This window comes from Haliotis cracherodii, unplaced genomic scaffold, assembly GCF_022045235.1.
Source record: "Haliotis cracherodii isolate W230 unplaced genomic scaffold, xgHalCrac1.p SCAF_13, whole genome shotgun sequence".
NCBI lineage: Eukaryota > Metazoa > Mollusca > Gastropoda > Lepetellida > Haliotidae > Haliotis > Haliotis cracherodii.
Window position 1 is genome coordinate 32940917 of NW_027266268.1, and position 21716 is coordinate 32962632.

The following is a 21716-nucleotide window of genomic DNA, read 5'->3' on the forward strand; positions in this document are numbered from 1 at the left end:
AACTCATTGAAGTGCATGTACAATATCTTCAGCATCTTTCTGACAAGAAAGTGGCTGGAAAAGAAGTCTTACCCTCAAGTCTTATAGAAACGTTGGAATTGAAAACACATTTAAAAATTTACGTGATTTCTTTCATAAATAGACACAATTAAATAGACGCATTTACACAATCCCGTACACCAAAAGATCAAGTCAAGTTCAATACCAAGCTCGATATTCCAAATTTATCAACACCGAAGACTCGAGACAAGACTAGAGAATCACGTTGCTTCCATAACAATAAAGTGGGTGTTATTTGATGAATAGACTGTCTCGAGAGACTGGGGTACATCTATCATTAATAAATATGGCCAGGTGTCACACTTTATACGCGTGTGCGCGTGTCTTGTTTAATGCCGCATTCAGCAATATTCCAGCTCTATAGCGGCGGCTGTAATTAATCGAGTCTGGACTAGACAATGCAGTGATCGATATTATGAGCAATGATCCCCGCCGTCCGTAACGATGCAAGTCAATCAACCAGTCGCCGAGCCTGACCACCTCTCACGACCAGCATAGGTTGCGGTGGACCAATTCGAACCCGGAATGACCACGGGGGGATGTTTGTATGTAGAGGGCGGTCGGGTAGCCTAGTGGTTAAAGCGCTCGCTCGTCACGCCGAAGACCCGGTTCGATTCCCGACATGGGTACAATGTTTGAAGCCCATTTCTGGTGTCCACCGTCTTGATATTGCTGGAATATTGCTAAAAGCGGCGTAAAACCATACACTTCTTCTTCTTCTTGTATGTAGAGACGATAAACATTCCAAGTCTGTGAGTTTTGTTTGTTTGTTTCTTTTTCGTTTAATGCCGCACTCAGCAATATTACAGCTATATGACGGCGGTCTTAACGAAGCAAAAGCCCCGATATTCTGTTATCCGTACAGCTGTATTCACGCGATATACAATTACTGGCGAGACATTGTCTGTAGTTTCACCTAGGTGACCCTCCCGTCAAGGTAAGAAATTCTCCTTGGTGTAATTTATGCTGCATGTACAAACAATGACAATCCCAAGAGCCTCGACTGTCAGTCTCTCATTAATATTCTCGACACGAAAAAATATGACCTTGTGTGCAACTCAAGGGAGGTAACTGCTGTTGAATACTGACATTAACGATTATTTTTGTTTACTTTGTTTATATCGTTCACTATATATACAGTTCAAGATATAGATCGGGTTATCTGCATGGTAACGTTTACCCCAAAGATGTACAAACAAGCTTGTTTGCTATCAATATCGAGTGCACGCATTTTAGTTATCTGTGTCGTCTGCTTCGTCACTGTTAACATTAATGCAAATGTCAAGGTGACGGTGCATATATACTCTTAACAGAGGCCTTGGCTGAGTATTTCCAGTCCGCTGTTCACATACATCAGTGTTGGCGGGTCTGCGAGCGCTGCTCGTGGAAGGGGTAGTGTTTGGGAATCAATTCATCTAGAAACAAGAAGATGGCCCCGTAGTTGTATTATCGCAGGAAGCCAAAGCAGACGACAAGCAGACGACAAGCAGACGAGACAAGTGGACTTGTTTGTTGAACCTTTCCAGCAAAATCTTTTCCCGAGACATTTTTTTATAATAACGGACACCTGTGCAAAACGTTCACAAGTTCGTGTTTAAGCCTTCGGTTTAAGCTGTTTGGTGTTCTTGCGAACAGAACTGTTCCTGCTTTGATTACATTTTGTAATCATTGAATGATACATCACATAATATATTTTTGGTGAAAACGTGGAGTCAGTTCATCTAGAAACAGGAAGATATCTCCGTAGTTGTGACATCACAGGAAGCCAAAGTAGACGACAAGCAGACGAGACAAGTGGACCTGTTGTTGAACAATCCGAGAAAAAAAACAGTTTGTTATAATAACTGAGACCTGTGTTCAACATTCACAAGCTCGTGTTTAAGCTGTTTGGTGTTCTTGCGAATAGAACCATTCCTGCTTTGATTACATTTTGTAATCATTGAATGATACATCACGTAATATATTTTTAGTGAAAACGTGGAAAGTGAATCTAGGAACTAGTAGCGATGGCGCTTGAACTGCACGTGGAGGATATAACTGTCCTCGTTGTATATTTCATACTGGTCATGGCTGTTGGATTGTGGGTAAGAATTAAACTGTGATTATTGATATTTTCCCTGCTGAATACAAGAGTTCATTTCGACCACGGTCGCCATTCGTCACTGATTTCTATAATCTGGCGCCATCAGTTTCAAGAAAGGTATAAATGCGTGACCTTTGAACAAATGTAGATGAACATGTGATATCTTACGCATCATGCGACTAACATAGGTTGGGGGGGGGGGGACCTATTCTACCCCGGATGCATTTCTCATAATTACTGGTAATTAAGCAGACATGAGTCTGTTGTGTTGTGAGGTCAGGGCCACAGGAAGCGGATGGTTCCCTTACAATGCATAACATCAGATTGTTGGTTTCTTATGACCTTAAGATGTCGTAACACTTAGTTCATTAATAACGGTGTTGTGTTGTAAATATATTCAGAAAACAGGTAAAAAAAAACAGGACTGTTTTTAACAAGGGGTAGGGAAATAAAATTGTGAATATTTGCGCTCGTAAATAAATATATATGTCTACTTTCAGTCATCATGCACGACCAACACCGGCAGTGTCAAAGGTTACTTCATGGCGGGAAGGGACATGATATGGATCCCCGTAAGTTTGAATGTTCCATGTATAAAAGTACACAACACACACGCTTTTGTCAGTGTTGCACTTACAGCGGCCATAAAATTTCCAAATCCCGTGATGTGATTCGAACCACGGACCTTCTGATCAGAGGTCGGACGCCTTGCCCACATGACCAAAGAGGTCAAGCTGACAAGGTAAGGATGTCATCTGTGGGATGACTCCACGCCCTGCTACACACTGAATACTAGTATGATATTTCGGGAATCAGTTGGTGCTATGCTGAAGACATTCTTCTGTTAATAGATAGACAAGTTTAACCGAGTAGCAACAGGCCCGTGGATACAGAAGCGGTTGAAGATGTCTTAGTGACATGGCTTAATCTATAAACAGTGAAAGTTATCGTGTTGTTGGAAGTAAATTTATGTTTATTTGGATATACTATCGAACCCCGTTATCTCGAACTTAGCGGGACCTTGTTGTAACTTCGAGATATCCGGACATTCGAGATGACAAGACAAGAACATCCAGACAGATCAAGTAACAATCATATAGATACATGACAATACGATTACATACAGAAGAAATTAAAAACAACACGCATATGCAGTGACAAATTAAAACCCAAAATAGTATCGTTCCATACTTATTTTCTGTGACGGCCATCTTCATTAATCTATGGCGCTTCTTCTTCTTCTTGCGCTGAAGACATTCTCCTATGTTTGTTCAACTGCTATTCAGGTGGGCGCCTCGATCTACGCCACCAATTTTGGCAGCCACTTTTTTGTGGGGATGGCGGGATCGGCGGCCGCGGGGGGCATTGCTGTCACCATCTACGAGTGGCACGTAAGTACATGGACTGACATTTAAAAGCTAAGCATGTATTAACTACGTTCTTTTTTGTATTAAAACCCATCTGAGATTTAATATAAGTTGTTGAAATATATGAGGTGATACAGTTTTTTATAGCCTGGCATATCTAGGTTGTGGCCATGGTTATACGTGTGACGTATATATTAGTACTGACATGAGGTTGTTGAGTCATCTTTGACGTCTGGTGATAATTGACGTTCTGTGATAATTGACGTTCTGTGATAATTGACATTCAGTGATAATTGACATTCAGTGATAATTGACGTCAAGTGATAATTGACGTTGAGATAATTGACGTTCAGTGATAATTGACGTCCAGTGATAATTGACGTCCAGTGATAATTGACGTTCAGATATAATTGACGTTCAGAGATAATTGACGCTCAGTGATAATTGAGGAGGTTGAGGGTCAATCACGACAGACTATTGATGGACGTTTGCATTGTGTTTATGGGGAAGCTGCACTTTTAAGTGCTACAATTAAACGTTGCGTGAAGGAATTTCAGCGTGGGAGCGAGAATTATGTTCAATCAACCCCAGCTCCATGTGCAAAACTGTGATGCTTACCACACCCTTGTAGGCACATTACACTCCATGAGTGAGTGACTGAGTGAGCTGGGTTTAACGCCGCTTTTAACAATATTCTAGTTATATTACGGCGTGTCAGCTTAATGTGGGAGGAAAGCCCGAAGTGATGCAGGTCTCAAACGTTTACCACTTCGATGAAACCCACGTGCACAGGTATGGCGCTGACAAACCAAGAAACATAATCGGGGTGAACCTGGATTCGAACCCACAATCATACGAACGGCGTCGAATTAGACGACTGGGCCACCCGTGTCCCCCTTTTACATAGACTTACGACAGTCTTAGAGCTACGATGGCTTTGTGGAACGGGCCAATGACCATTATCCCTGCTTTGTACAAGACCACAGAGAAGAGATGGAACAAGTGTATTTGATCTGCACGGGGGCTATGGTGAAATATTAGTTAATAATCACGACATCATTTCAGTTCTATGAATAGCCATCTCTCAAACTCGGTATTTGGTTTCCTTCTACCAAACTTTTTATTGCTGTAAGATTGCCAAAACAGCGTCAGCCATAAAGCTAGTTTGCGAAGCTATTGCACTTCCGGTCCAAACAGGAAGTACATATTAAGAGAGTGGTAGCGTCCGGATTTACGAGGTGTCGCTGTATCTACTTTCTACTTCCAGGCTGTGTTTATGCTGTGTCTGCTGGGGTGGCTCTTCGTGCCGGTGTATGTCGCCTCGGGGGTAAGCGCTTACCACAGAACCTGTGTCCTCCAATATATCCACCTTAAACAGTGATGTTCAATGTTGCTTTCAGAGAGTGAGTGAGTGAGTGAGTGAGTGAGTGTGGTTTTACGCCGCTGGTAACAATACTTCAGCAATATCACGGCGTGGGACACCAGAAATGGGTTTCACACATTGTACCCATGTGGAGAATCGAACCCGGGTCTTCGGCGTGACGAGCAAACGCTTTAACCACGAGGCTACCCTACCGCCCCTCCTTTCAAAGAACCATGAAAAACGTTTTGTTTGTTAGGAAACTTTAATGGTGAATATCGATTTGCAATCAATTAAAGGTTGAACCTTTGTCACAATATAAAAATATAATTTAATTGATGTTTGGAAAGTAAAAGTCAGGACATAGGGTCGAACTTGAACAAAGTATATGTCTATTTCAATCTGTTTATAACTTAACAGAATATTAAGGCATACGGTTATCTCCCTTTTCAGGCGTACACGATGCCGCAGTACCTGAAGAAGAGGTTCGGGGGACGACGTCTACGTATCTACCTCTCCTGTCTCGCCATCTTCCTTCTCATCGTACAGAAAATATCAGTGAGAAACTTTGCTTGTTCGTTTAACGCCGCACGTTTTTACCAGTGTAGCAAATCGAACCTGGGATTCGTTCCACGAAGCGATCTTCCAATAAGGTGATCGTAACTCTCATACTTTTACATGGACTTACGACTGTCGTAGTGCTACCATCGCTTTATGGAACGACGCCTGTGGTTAGAGGATTGGGTGGCGAAACTCAGCATCGTTACCAGACGACGTGGGTCGTTGTTCATAATATCAATCACTGGTCTGTCTGGTAAATATTTTTAACTGGCTGAGAGGTTGTATCCGGATTAGATATTTGTTCACCTTCATCTGCAAAACCAGATATTTTTGAATTCACAACTACGAATCTGAATATGGTTTAAAGAAAAACACCTTGCAACAATGTAATTTATTTTCAAAAGTCTGAAGCATAATTATGTTTTTTTAAAGAATTTCCAGGGAAAATGTTGAAATAAATCGATAAAATCCCAGCCCCTTACCCCCAAAGAATATCAAATGGTGGGTGGCTTATATACCTGGAATATTGCTTTATGGTGATGATACAAATTAACCAGTGCCCGTTCTCCCTGTCAGGTGGCCATGTACGCTGGGGCTGTCTTCATTCAGCAGTCCGTGGGCTGGGACATGTACTCGTCAATCATCAGCGTTACCCTCATAACCGCTGTCTATACCATCATAGGTTGGTAGAAAAGAGCACTGTGCGGTCAATGGTTGGTTGTTTTGTTGTCTTACGCCGCACTCAGCAATATTCCAGCAGTGAACTGTTTGATTTTGCATTGTCCCGTCTAATCTTGAAGAACAGTTCGTACTAGTCACATAAACGAATGCATCTATGGAGTTGGGCTGCTTCGAAAATTTGGTCTGAATTTGACTGCCATTGTCGACCCGTGAAGATCCGGGGTAGAATAGGTCTTCAGCAACCCATGCTTGCCATAAAAGGCGACTATGCTTGTCGTAAGAGGCGACTAACGGGATCGGGTGGTCAGGTTCGCTGACATGGTTGATGCATGTCATCGTATCCCAATTGCGTGGATCGATACTCATGATGTCAATCACTGGATTGTCTGGTCCAGACTCTATTATTTACAGACCGCCGTCATATAGCCGGAATATTGCTGAGTGCGGCGTTAAACAACAACCAACCAACCAACGACTGCCACTGTCAGTAATTAACTCTCGGATACTGCGCAAAGAATGGTGAATATGCATGTACATGATAACCTACCATAGACTTACAATACTCCTTAGCAGTATTTTTTGCGCATGTCATTTCAAGGTCAAATGTCAAAGTTACTAATTCTCAGTATATAAAAATGTGTGTTGTTTTTTTCCATATCTTTGCTACAGACCCTGCTGTGAAAATGACCAGTCGAGACCACCGTATATTTATATATCGCCAATATTTCAATCACATGGCGACCAAGACACTCTAGAGATACCAAGATGTGCGAACGTAAATAATCCATGGTTGTTTCTAATGCATGTGTAAACTATATAGAAGGTGGTATTATATGCAGCCCCAGCAGTTTATGTATATTTTCTGTATAAAATAATATATCTTCTTCTCAGGCGGTTTGTCGGCGGTAATATGGACAGACGCCTTGCAGACGGTCATCATGGTGTTTGGGTCTCTTTGGCTGGTCGTGGCAGGTACGTCGGCAGTGTACACTGACATCATTGTATTCGGGTCTAAATCTCAGAGTATTTTCGTTAAGCCAGTTGTAAGGCACAGAGTACGTGTGTAAGTCAGTGGTAAGTCACAGACTATGTCCGTTAAGTCAGTCGTAAGTCACACAGAGTAAGTGTGTAAGTCAGCCGTAAGTCACAGAGTATTGTGTTAAGTCCGTAGTAAGTCACAGAGTATGCGCGTTAAGTCGGTCCTAATTCACAGAGTATGTACGCGTTATGTCAGTGGTAAGTCACAAAGTATGTGTGTAAGTCAGTCGTACGTCACAGATTATGTGTGTAAAATGTGAGTCGTAAGTCACACAGAGTACGTGTGTAAGTCAGTGGTAAGTCACAGAGTATGTTCGTTAAGTCAGTCGTAAGTCACACAGAGTACGTGTGTAAGTCAGCCGTAAGTCACAGAGTATGTGTGTTAAGTCAGTCGTAAGTCACAGAGTATGAACGTTAAGTCGGTCCTAATTCACAGAGTATGTACGCGTTATGTCAGTGGTAAGTCACAAAGTATGTGTGTAAGTCAGTCGTACGTCACAGATTATGTGCGTTGAGTCAGTCGTTAGTCATAGAGTATGCGTTACGTCAGTCGTAAGTCACAAAGTATGTGTGTAAGTCGGTCGTACGTCACAGATTACGTGTGTAAAGTGTCAGTCGTAATTCACACAGAGTATTGTGTGTACGTCAGTCGTAAGTCACAGAGTATGTTCGCTAAGTCAGTCGTAAGTCACAGAGTATGTTCGCTAAGTCAGTCGTAAGTCACAGAGTATGTGCGTTAAGTCACTCGTTAGTCATAGAGTACCGTTACGTCCGTCATAAGGATATTATCGGGTTGTGGGAAGTCGCCATACCACACAACAACATCCTCGTCCCAAACCAATGTCCTGTAGGGGTGGTGAGAGAAGGGGAGAGGGTGCGGACACCCGTGGATCCGCGCGTGGCACCAGATCGTGTAGCCTGCATTGTCATCCTTACAGTTGATACAATTTGATATCCGGTAAAATTTACATGTGTCACGGCTGCCAATGTTAAAGTAAACGTGAACTAGTGAATTTTGATCTAATATGGATTCACGCCAATGTTGGTCGAGATGGGATTTCCACGAGGTGACCATGCAGGCCCATACACTGTATATGTTAACACATATAGAACACAATATGTGCAGACACTACAATGGGTCGGGTTGTCTTTCGCGCAAGGTAAGTGCTTAACCACAATGACAAAGCAAGTCGAGACAACCTAACACTGTGTAAACATCCCCATCATGGGGGCCATACATACTGTTAATGTATGTACTAGAATATATATTTCTATCGATGGCGAGTCTGGGATTTTGAACGGGGCTGATGTTGGTTGGTTGTTTTCTTATTCCAGCTGTATGACGGCAATCTGTACATAATGGTGTCTGGACCAGACAATCCAATGATTGACATCATGAGCATTTACCTACGCAATAGGGACACGATATGAGCGAACCTTACTCGCCTCTTACGACCTAGATTGGGTTCCTGGAGACGAGGTCTAATTTCTTCAATTGGGGATGTCCAATCACAACGGGTCCAACTCCGAAAAGGGACCGTGTTAAAATAATCCGTGCAGACAATAACTGAAAGATCGCGGAATAGGGGCATTCTTTCCATTCACTCTGTCTAAAGGACGTCGAAGGATCGAGCGAAGGATATTTTTAAGATATCATATCACTGTATTGTCTGATCCAGAGGGGCGGTCGGGTAACCTAGTGGTTAAAGCGTTCTCTCGTCACGCCGAAGACCCGGGTTCGAATCCCGACATGGGTACAATGTGTGAAGCCCATTTCTGGTGTCCCCCGCCGTGATATTGCTGGAATATTGCTAAAAGCGGCGTAAAACCAAACTCACTCACTCACTCACTCACTCTGATCCAGACTCGATTATTTACAGGCCGCCATCATACAGCTGGACTATTGCTGTGTGTGGCGTTAAACAACAAACAAACAAACTTTGCTGTACCTTAGAGAACTGTGTCTCCTGTGTCCCTGGTGTTAGATTATCAGATTTACTGTTGTCGCACCAACTTATAGTTATCACCCTTCCCTTTTAAGGGCCGCCTCCGTGGTCTAGTGGTAGAGCGTCCGCCCGAGGAGCGGACGGTACTGGGTTCGATCCCCGACCGCGTCATACCAAAACACGTTACACGATGGTACTTGGTGTTACCCTGTCTGGCGCCCGGCATTAAGAGGCTAAAACAAGGACTGGTCGCCTCGGAGTCAGTATAATGTGTCTGAGTGGGATATTCATGTTCAACTGCGGCATGGTATCTCAGTGAGCTAGCACTATAAATCGGCATCAGTCCGGACTAGTACAAGCAGCCACACACACACACGTGCATGCACGTCGCTATATAAGTGCAATAATCATGGACGCGAAGTTAAACCCCATTTCACCTCACCTCACCTTTTACAAAAATACTTATTGTTAATGTACAACTTAAGTAACAGATATTATATTATATAATATTATAATACCTGGATCCCGATCAACTTTCTATCTACCTCTATAATTTATGATAGGCTTCCGACTGACGTAGCGCTACTAACGCTTTGTGAGACGCGGCCCACGCCTTTGTTATGAGTGAGTGAGTTGGGTTTAACGCCGCTTTTAACAGTATTCCAGTTATATCACGGCGTGTCAGCTTAATGTGGGAGGAAAGCCCGAAGTGGTGCAGGTCTCAGACGTTTACCACTTCGGTGAAACCCACAAGCACGGGTATGGTGCTGACAAACCTAGAAACATAATCGGGGCGAACCGGGATTCGAACCCACAATCAAAGGTTTCTGGTGTGCCAAAGGGACGCAACTCTGCACAGCGAATCGCGGCGTCTTAGACGACTGGGTCAGCTTCGGTAAGGGCCACGGTGTTTTGTGTCGGGACCAACAAGAACATGTTCGGAATTAATCATTTACCGAAATGCCTTATCAGAACGTATAGCCACTATCGCTATTTAGGAGTTCTTTATGCCAGCACGTGCTTCGTCTGTGTATCAGGAAGAAAATCGCGCAAATGGAACAATGTAAAACGAGATATTTAATGTTATTACACTTAGCTGTAAACGTGTCCTGACGTTGATAATAAGTGTGGAACATATCGAACCTGTATAATATACAGAAAACGCAGCTTTGAATGTTCATTAAAGACCCGTGAAGATCCGGGTTAGAATAGGTCTTCAGCAACCCATGCTTGCCATAAAAGGTAACTATGCTTGTCGTAAAAGGCGACTAACGGGATCGGGTGGTTAGGCTCGCTGACTTGGTTGATGCATGTCATCGATCCAAATTGCGTGGATCGAGGCTCATGATATTAATCACTGGATTGCCTGGTCCAGACTCGATTATTTACAGACCGCCGTCATACAGCTGGAATATTGCTGAGTGCGGCGTTAAGCAACAAACAAAAAAACAAACAAACAAAACTGTTCATTAAAAGACAAGCTTGAGTGGGTAACCAGTGACCATAGTTGTTAACCGGACAAATGTTAATTAAATGATTGAGTGATTATGGTTTTACGCCGCTTTTAGCAATATTCCAGCAATATCCTGGCGGGGTCACCAGAAATGGGCTTCACACATTGTAACGAACCCGGGTTTGGGGCGTGACGACCGGACGTTTTAACCACTAAGCTGCCGTCCGTTAATTAAATAAAACATTGTTCCACCATTAGGCTGTGTTCGACACTGAAACGTTCTTGATTTACACACCAAAGAAAATCCAAGATCGCAGTGAAGGTGAAACGTAACAGTTTACTATTTATTCTTCATACCATGTCCTTCTTATATTTTCGTCGTAAGCATGTATGCAGTGGTTATAATATTTGAATACTAATGCTACTGAATACCAGGCCATGACAACCTTATGATAACAGTAGGTCACTCTGACCTACCGATATTGAGCGTCATACATGTATGCCACATTTCCGTGAAGCGGGTCTGCCTGTCGAGATGGATGGGGACAGTCCTACAGCATATCGCTATGCGGGAAACGTTGACCCAGTTTCCGTGTTGTGAGATTTGCCTGTCGAAAGGGATGGGGACAAGACTATAGCATACCGCTATGCGGAAAACGTTGACCCAGTTTCCGTGTTGTGAGATTTGCCTGTCGAGAGGGTTGGGGACAAGACTAAAGCACACCGCTATGCGGGAAACGTTCGTGAAGCGAGATATTAACACTTTTGGACAGGGTGAATAATTGACGTGTCAGGCTACAGGAGTAAACATATTACCGTAAGGGAGGTAACTCTCCCCAACGATCTACTTCATTATAAAATAATATAACAACAATGTAGCTATTACTATGAAAATATTAATTATGAAAAAATATTAATAACTTTACCACTGTAGATATATCAATGTCAACAGTACCATGTATACCAGTATGACTGTGTCAGCTTCATACCCAATGTTGCTTGAAAACAATGACAAATGTTTCAGGAAGTCATTTTTGTGAAAAAATATTACTATTTATGTTTTCATAATATGTTAGTTTTCTTCTTTAAATGACATAAATGTTTAAACTGAATAATTCTCGTTCCTGACTCTGAAGGTACCACATGCAAATTACAATATTTTTTCTTTTTCTGGGTTACATGTGTGCTCTTTATGACAGGTACTTGCATCAATAGGTGGATATGCTACACAATATCTTTGCGCCGTGTTACTCCTCTGGATCAAAGCTATCTCGTAATTAGGGGCGGTCGGGTAGCCCAGTGGTTAAAGCCTTCGCTCGTCACGCCGAAGACCCGGGTTCGATTCCCGACATGGGTACAATGTGTGAAGCCCATTTCCGGTGTCCCCCGCAGTGATATTGCTGGAATATTGCTAAAAGCGGCGTAAAACCATACTCACTCACTCACTGTTACCCTAGCCTGTCTCGCAGTCCTTCAACCATATTACTTTCCCTTCTGCCCAGCCCTTACTGCAATGACATAGCCCTAAATGAAGCAAGTCTAGATTTTCCTCGGGTTCAGCATCTCCCATCTCACTGAGGCTCCTATTCAATTTAAAGGGAGTTGTTTGTTCCTATCAAAATTATATATTTTCAGAGACGAAGCGTTAGTCTAGTGTTATCCGAACTTGACAAGATGTCATTCAACCGGAAGTGCCCAGCTATCGACCCGGTATATCAAGAGACGGGGCCAGCTTAAAAAAATGGGCCTTTCTGTTTTAAGTCGCATTAACTAACCGGAAATGATGTCATTAGTCCGGAGTTGTTTTTACTATTATAAAGTACATCCTCCATTATCCAGTATTATATTATATCAATTCCCTGATGATAAATACCCTGGATCCATTCGCTACCACAGCGTTTTGAACACATTAGAAATGCACGGCGCTGAAAAACTCCCTCCAAGCAAATTACTCTTCTGTGCCAAGTTAGCAATGGGGTGATGTGGGTGGTGGCGTCACTTCCAAAACGAAGCTATTGTGACGAAAGGTTGAAAGGGGAGATAATTTGCGGTGAGGTAACTCTTGTAAGACAATAGTGAATACTGCATTGAAAATATGAAGTGTTATGTTCACTGCAATGAAAATATCACTTTTCTTAACTTCAGAAAACTCAGTCTCTCACCCTGAAGTATATCATGGCATGGTATTTCACGCGACACATAGAATACTCTCTACAGTTATGTTGCTGCAATACCTGTATGTGTTGGTGATGGTGCTACACGTATTCCAGGCTTCCTCAACGTGGGCGGCATGGACGAGTTGTTCGAGAAGTACATGCACTCCGTCCCCAACGTCACCACATGCGGTAACACTACCAGCGGCTTCCCTCGCGCCGACTCCCTCCACATCTTCCGCGACCCCATCGACGGAGACATCCCGTGGCCCGGTGCCATCTTGGGCCTCACCCCCATGGCCATCTTGGCGTGGTGCACGGACCAGGTCAGTAACCTATCAGGTAGTGAGTGAGTAGATTGACGCCGCTTTGAACGCTATTTCAATTATATCTCGGCGTGTCAGCTTGATGCGGAATGAGAGCTACAAATTGTGTGTTATGCCTATTTCCATTTTACGATTCCATTTATATAAAGTGATTGTTATTGTTCAACTAAAGCGCTTTGAGCATGCACGTAGTGTGTTAGTGTGTGTGGTGGGGACATTATTAAACCGGTCCCTCTAGATGTATTGTGTGTGACCCTAGTTCAGCATTTCCGAGCGGGGCATATATAGTTTAAACCTTATCTGTAAGCAGTACATGGGATAAAATTGCACATTCAGTAACCAATCAGAAATAAGTAGCTTCGTGCAAGGTAAGATAACAGTCAATATTCAATAACAAACAACAACAAAAAACTTTACGCAGTTTCAAATCGACAGGGCTCCCATACGTGTGTATTCCAGCAATATCACGACGGGGGACACCAGAAATGGGCTTTCAATCACTGGATTGTCTGATCAAGACTCGATTATTTTCAGACCGCCGTCATATAACTGGAATAGTGCTGAGTGCGGCGTTAAACATCATAAATAAACAAAACAAATCCTGCTCCAGGTGATGGTTCAGCGGGTTCTATCCGCCAAGACCCACTCTCACGCCAAGGGCGGGGTACTTCTGGCCGGCTGGCTCAAACTCCTCAGTTTCTTCATCGTCATCTTGCCAGGAATGATGGGAAGGGTTCTGTTTCCGGGTAGGTACAATCGGAACATACCTACCTGTCTCGACTCGCTGTGTCATATCGGGCAAAGGGATTGTAATGGACCTGGACCATCCAATTAACAAGTACTTTGTCCAATATTAATTAGTGTTCGTGTTTTGTAGTTGACCAATGTTGTGATGTCGCCTTCAGATGAAGTTGGCTGTGTTGACCCTGACATCTGCGAGAGCGTCTGTGAAAATCGCAATGGCTGCTCCAACATCGCATATGCAAAACTGGTCGTCAACATTTTGCCTATAGGTAAGAAAACAACGAGAATCAAGAAATGCAAACATTTCTTATAAACCTATCACCCCTAGGTTTTACAATTAACGTTTTATAAACTTGCCGCTTGATGTGAACACACTTCTGTTTGGTAATTAGTTGAAAGTCACAATTTTGTTTTAAATGAAAATTCCATGACGTGAATCGAACCTGTTTTGTAACCCACTGTTTTCCCACTGAGGCATTTGATGAGAAGTTGTTAAATTTATCAAGTCATGACTCCAATTGGTCCATGCTGCACCTGTTTTTTTCTCTCGCACGCTTTGAGCGAATTCCTTTTATACCGCGATACACTGTTTTCACTATAAGGTATGTCGATGTTTTCTTATTTTTTCTGGTATTTCTTGGATTTATACGGTTCTTAAGTTGAATAAAACACGCGTCCTCTGTTTTGGTTGAAAATATAAAACCTTAAGCTCATCCAAAACTGAGGAGGCGGTTTTTTTCTTATACATAATAAAAATGCATGCTACACACAAATATTCGACATAAATAAGGCTATGACTACAGCCACTGCTTCATGAAATGGTGGAGAAAGACCACGGTTTTTTTATGTACAAGTAGTTTATTAATGTCCAATATACACATTGGGTATGTGTGTTGGTTTTGTGACTATGTATAATCTCATTGTGGTAGGAAGAACAAGCTGGTTGAAAAGAAAATGTGTCTGCTTGAAAGACATGCTATAAATGAAGCATTTGATTTATCCTGAATGATAGGAGGATACGCTTATGAATATTTATCACATAATAGGAAGGTTTCTCGGCAGGATAAAGCCAACGGATAAAAAAAGATGTCCGTTGGGGTCATATGCGTGTAGAGATGCAAATATCAACGGCCAAGTAGGGACTTCTTTCAGTGTTTATAAACAAATATGTCGTCATCCTTGTCATTCGGCGATCGAGTCAGAATTAGGCCTAACCATCGGGAATATGGAGAAACTACTGGGATAATTGCTATCATAATCAAAAGAACAGTCTAATATGCTGAAAATCAGTGTCTAACTGTGCTAAAGTACCTGAGACATTTTACAAGTTGTGGCAACTTTGGAGATATAAATTGCAAAACAAGGTTACTAGCCAAGCGGGATCAGTTTCCATATCTGTGCTTGCAGACCTCTGCGGCTTGGAACCTTTTCCATAAATTAAAACTGTATAAGAATCAGGATTCAATTAGAACTATATTGGCTTCTGTCACTGTCCGACTGACACATCACTTCCCCATAATATATATTAATGCGCACTTTTCAGGAAGGATTGCAATGTTTAGGTAATGTTTGTGAGAGATGGGAAGAGATTTTAGAGCACAAGATTGGGGAATGACATTATATAATAAAGAGGTTATCGTGCCTGTGTGTTTGGAGATGGTAAATATCCTGTATTAGGAGTCAACACTATGTATTTATTCCTAATTTAGAATATATATATATATATATATATATATATATATATATATATATATATATCTATATATATATATATATATATATATTTACCATCCCCAACCACACTCGCGTCAACTCGCCCTAGCTTAGACCCTCTATAAGGCGACCATGTTGTATACAGGCGTTCGTGGTCTGATGTTGGCGTGTATGATGTCGGCGCTGATGAGCACACTGACGTCGGTCTTCAACAGCGCGAGTAGCCTCTTCACACTAGATCTGTATACAAGATGTCGGCCCAAGTCATCAGAGAGGGAGCTGATGATTGTCGGGAGGTAATGCCTGTGATCTTGTTTCGATTTCTTTACAGCAGATCGGGGGCGGTCGGGTAGCCTAGTGGTTAAAGCGTTCGCTCGTCACGCCGAAGACCCGGGTTCGATTCCCGACATGGGTACAATGTGTGAAGCCCATTTCTGATGTCCCCCGCCGTGATATTGCTGGAATATTGCTAAAAGCGGCGTAAAACCATACTCACTCACTCATTTCAGCAGATCGCGTGTTCAATCGTGATATATTTGATCAAAGTTCGATTCCCTTATGCCAAGAAGAGGCTGCTAATATTTGTAAGGAAATATCCAAAAGTGAGATTGTAAATTCTTTAGAAATATGTCAGCGTTATTTCTTAAATGAGGGTAAGACGGGCTTCCATTCGCAGTGTAGTCCAGAGACGTTCCCCAAAGTTATCTTAGCACTACACGTTTCGTGAGTCTGTGTTGTTAAAGTATTGGGGGTGAGTGAGTGAGTTGGATTTTATGACGCTTTCAGCTATATTCCAGCAATATCACGGCGGGGACAGAAATGTGCTTTACACAATACCCATATTGGAGTTAAGACAGCCGTAGGACAAAGAGTGAGTGAGTGAGTGAGTTATGTTACACAAGGGCTGAACAAATTAGTGTGGATAAACGCTTGAATTGATGCAGGTCTTAGATATTTACCACTTTGGCGAAACCCACGAGCATGAGTATGGTGCTGAAAAACCTAGAATCATATTCAGTGCGAACCTGGGATTCGAACCCACGATCATAGAATTATGTAGCGGCCAGGGGACGCAGCAAATTGAGACATGACCACCTATGCCATGTACAAAGCTAGGAAGGGTTGGCCATTGCTCCATCAAACAATCATAAACCTCAATTTCCGAGCATTACCCGGTCAGATATTCCTGGAATAGTAGTGAGTTGGGTTTAACGCCGCTTTGAACAGTATTCCAGTTATAGCACAGCGTGTCAGCTTGATGTAGGGGGAAAGCCCAAAGTGATGCAGGTATCAGACGTTTACCACTTTGGTGAAATCCAAGCCTTGGTATGATGCTGACAAACCTAGAAACATAATCAGGGCGAACCGGGATTTGAACCCACAATCACACATTTCTGGGGTGTCCAAGGGCTATGACGCTTTCCTCAAATGCCTTCAGCGATATTGTTACGCTGATTCAGCATTAATTTCAATGAATGACCCTTATCTCCTTTTCTTCCCAGACTGTTCATCCTGGTACTGGTAGCTGTCAGCATTGCATGGATCCCTATCCTGAACGCCGCCCAAGGGGGGCAACTCTGGACATACGTGCAGGCCATGCAGGCGTACCTGTCCCCGCCATGGGTCGTGGTCTTCATAATGGGAATAGTCTGGAAGAGGACTACAGAAAAGGTGACCTTCCTAGCTGACTTTACCAGTGAAGATCCGGGTTAGAATAGGTCTTCAGCAACCCATGCTTGTCATAAGAAGCGACTATGCTCGTCGTAAGAGGCGACTAACAGGATCGGGTGGTCAGGCTCGCTGGCTTGGTTGATCGTATTCCAGTTGCGTAGAGCGATGCTCGTGATGTCAATCACTGGATTGTCTGTTCCAGACTCGATTATTTACAGACCGCCGTCATACAGCTGAAATAATGCCGTGTGCGGCGTTCAACAACAAAGAACCCAAACATAGCTGACTTAACGAGTGAGTTTGGCTTACCATGACTTTGGCAGCATTCAAGCATTTTGAATCGATTTCGATTTACCACGATTTTATCAATATTCAAGCACTACCACAGTGCCTCTTGGTGTTCGGGGAAGAATAGGCCCCCAACAACATATGCCTGTAAGAGGACACTAGATTTAATGGGTTGAGTGTTAGTTGACTTTGTTTAATGGGTTGAGTGTTAGTTGACTTTGTTGATTGTTGTCGGACTCATAATATCAATCACTTGTATGTATGGTTCAGGGTCGATTATTTGCAGGCCACCATTATTTAATTAACAAACCTGCGATAGTCGTTGAGCTAAGACTGTTTTGCGGAAGGGGGCCCTGATCTGGACACGTAACGGACACATTCGTCACCACTCGCCCCTTTCCGTAACCTGCAAGAAGACTCGTTCCCCTATCGATGAATGTTATGTGCGAAAATACGACAAACCAATCAGAATGCGCGTATGATTTCAAGTTCTTCGTCAAAGAATCCCTCAGATGTAATTTTTTATTTTACATATGTCTTGCATAAAAAATATACCCAAGACACAGTTAAATGTGTTCAATCATACTGTATAACTTCGCACGTCTCGATGTGCTTTACATTGCATCTGAAATATATTAAATATATGGGGAAAGATATGTGAACCATTACGCAACGAGTTGACAATTGTTTTAGGTATGCCCGTTTGCGCTAAGACGGCACCCGGTCGCAGAAATGGCCATGAGAGGGACACGAGTCGCTATTCGGCTTGTCCCGGAATAACACGAGTTGGTCACGAATGGTAACGGACAGCCATCACGTTACGACTATTTGTAACTCGGGTCGAAATACATTGTACTATCTCCAATTATTCAGAATCTGATGGTTACAATGCTTCTGTCACAAGGGGGCGTTCTGGAGTCTGATGGCGGGTCTCGCTGTCGGACTGAGCCGGATGATCCTGGATCTTGCCTACCCCAAACCTGCGTGCGGCGAGGACGAGACCAGACCGGAAGTCCTTTACAAAGTGGACTTCCTGTACTTCGCAGTTATCCTGACCATCATAGTGTTCGTCGTCTGCATCGTTATCAGCCTCATGACCGAGAAGAGACCAGAAGCTAAGGTAGGCCAAGCAGAGCGGCCATTTTGAATTATATTAATTACATGCATTATTCCGCCGCGAGCCTTTGTTTTGAAGCTGGTTTGAATGACATCCAATGAATAGACATCCAATGTTCTTTCACGGTTTAACCAATCAGGTGGGTGAGTGAATTGGATTGTATGGCGCTTTAGCAATATTCCAGCAATATCATGGGGCTGAGCGCTAGAAATGGGCTTCACACATTGTACCCATGTGGGGAATCGAACAAGGGATTTCGGCGTCTTCAACGTTTGACAAGTTCTTTCTGCTACTGCATGAATCAGAGACCCTACAATAACTTGGCTGGAGACATGCAGCTTTTACTATTAAAACAAAACAAAATATCACAAATTCTGATATGTACATGTATACATTATAGAAAAGGACAATCCATCATCTAAATATGTTATTGAATGACACCTTCTTGTCTCTGACTCCTCTTGGAGTAACCGCAATATGTTTACCTTCTTTTTTCTTGGCATCCACAAAGCAAATGGTAATTTCGTTATATAAATATTTCATGTAATGAATTTTTATTTTTATATGATTTTACTGTTGTCGAATACACAGAGTCAGCTGTACTTTAGGTCATATAGCTCATAATTTAGATAGATTTATAGCGAATACAATGACGACGATATGCTTTAGCGCACTAATACATTCAGTTGTAGAGTTAACAATGTTTAAAATTACATGAGCGTAAATATATATTTTGAAATATATTCTTTGCATAGAAAATAAGGCGACAACAGTTACTTCAGTGAACGCGTTTCCGACAGCTTCCGGTTAGCCAGTGCAGTACAAGCCGTAGCGCTGATGGTTTCGCGCATATACTAGATCCCTTTATTTTATGGCCTCTGCATGAATTCACTCGTGGATTTTCATGATAGGCAAGCCAGTATTAATCGTATATTAATTGAACATTACAGTCATGGTGCTCAGATTTAACGTCTTGTAACTGGTTGGCATGAAAACACTCAAGGTCATAATTTACCATCATTTTAATCGTCAACGTCTTCCTGCAGCTACGGCGGGTCACGTGGAGCACTCGTTACTCCGAGCCACGAGAGGACACGGACGATGAAGAGGACTACGACAACGAAGCTGCTAGGAACGCTGACGTACACCATGAAAAGGGGGATGATGTGGAAACAGGTATGTTTGGAGAATGGTGAGAGAATTTTTTGACGGTCGTACAGCTTTATGTTGGAGTGAATTATATTTTGCAGCTCATTTGACAATTAGGCCTTATTGACCATTTATTGGGATGTCGTGCCAATACCATATCTGAGTACTAAGACAATATGCTCGTCGGCTTTTAAACTGTCTGTATGAGCACGCGGAGCATTGGGTTATAGCATATCCGATCACTCTATCTCGAAAACGAACGTAAACGCGCAGTTCCGAATGGATAACAAAGGCCGAGTTATCTATGTGTTGGATTAACAAAGGTCGGGGGTTCGCCATAGTGTACTAAAATACGTTAAAAGATGGTACTTGTTGCTACCCCGCCTGGCGCTCGGCATGAATGGGCTGAAACAAGGACTTGTCGGCACGGAGTCAGTATACTATGTGTGAGATTGGTATTGATGTTTAAACTGCGGCATGGTATCGCCTTGGGCTAGCATTATAACATTGGCATTAGTCCGGACTAGTACAAGCACGCACGCACGCACGCACGCACGCACGCACGCAAGCACGCACGCACGCACACACGCTCGCGCGCACACGTACAACAATCCTGAACGCGACGTTAAACTCCATTTTACCTCCCCTCGCCTCACCTCTCGGGAATTCTGACGTGGCCTCCCATGGAGGGTTTGTCAGATCCAAGAGATAAAACTGAAAAACTGTTCAAGGTAAGGTAGTGTTTAACTCAAATATCTCACTCTACTAATGGGCCCTACGTTTCTCTACTTGTTGAGATGGCTGTTTGTCTCAGATGTTGCCGATGCGACGGTAGATTTCATTATACACAATCCAGCAATACCACAGTGGCCTGTGAATAATCGGCCGTCTTCGTGGTTTTGTGGCTACGTGTGCCGGTCAGCGGAAGGTCGGGCCTTCTATCCCTGTCCGCGTGATACCAAATTGACGTTAAAAATGGTACTTGTAACCCTGCCTTGCGCTCACCATTGAGACGATATAACGAGGACGTTCGGCTTGGAGTCTGCGGCATTGTATCTCAGTGAGTTAGCACTGTAAAACCGGCATTAGTCCGACCAACACCCACGCACCCACGTGCACACACACACACACACACACACACACACACACACACACACACATACACACTCGTGTTCTATCCGTGTTCTTATGGGGATCTTTAATTATATTCCAGATGGAAAATTTAGTTTCAAGGAGAAAGTATACAACATCCTGTGCTGCTACTCCAGCTTCAAACCTAAACCAGTAACCAAGGCGATGGAGGAAGCGGAGGCGAGGCGCTACAGAGGCCAGGACGAGGCTCCCTGGGTCAGCAAGTTCTTGGACTTGAATGCCATTATTGTGATGGGCGTAACGGTGTTTCTTCTGGGCCTGTTCGCTTAGGAATGATTTAAACACAAGTCATGCTCATGATATAGTCGGAATCGTACAATCGACTCTGCTATAGCAGAGATTTCTTATGAATATGGAAAGGGTTTAGTCGCTTATATTAACACTGTCTCATTGGTTGTAGTACATACAGGATATAGAACACTGCTTAATTTCAGAGTATTTGTAGCTTTCAGGGTCTATTTCCGGTCTAAGTTTCGATGTTATCAAACGGAGATATCGTCTCTGAAGAATTAAAACAGTTTATTGACAATATGTAATATACACATTTGGTTAAATAAATAATGATGTTTTCAATGATAATATGCATCAGTTGGATAAAATCATATTCAGATTATTGAGATAATAATATGGAATATACTTATTGCGCCAGAGAGCAGCTACAGCAGCTGCCCAATATGTCACTCTTAGGGATACGGATGGTCACGTCAAAACGTCTGCCAATCTGCCTCGTAGGTGCGTTCTAAGTGCCCTTCTACATGTTTTAATAACCTAGATATCTTACTTACCTCCAAATGTATAGAGAATCTCACCCGAGTGTCTTTTGACATCAACTATATCATCAACATAAAAGTGGT

General features: G+C 42.8%; 1 protein-coding gene across 1 annotated transcript; it reads left to right on the forward strand.

The window, feature by feature from the left end:
- Positions 1–1411: 1411 nt before the first annotated feature.
- On the forward strand, positions 1412–21697 carry LOC139459202 (sodium/glucose cotransporter 4-like). Its single transcript, XM_071240657.1, has 15 exons — positions 1412–2144; positions 2644–2715; positions 3430–3534; positions 4778–4837; positions 5324–5428; positions 6008–6113; positions 7004–7084; positions 12820–13028; positions 13639–13774; positions 13934–14041; positions 15631–15781; positions 16988–17156; positions 18349–18564; positions 19608–19737; positions 20924–21697. The coding sequence occupies exons 1-15, from the start codon at positions 2067–2069 to the stop codon at positions 21130–21132; spliced, it is 1935 nt and encodes a 644-aa protein (XP_071096758.1). The 5' UTR covers positions 1412–2066; the 3' UTR covers positions 21133–21697.
- The last annotated feature ends 19 nt before the right edge of the window (positions 21698–21716 follow it).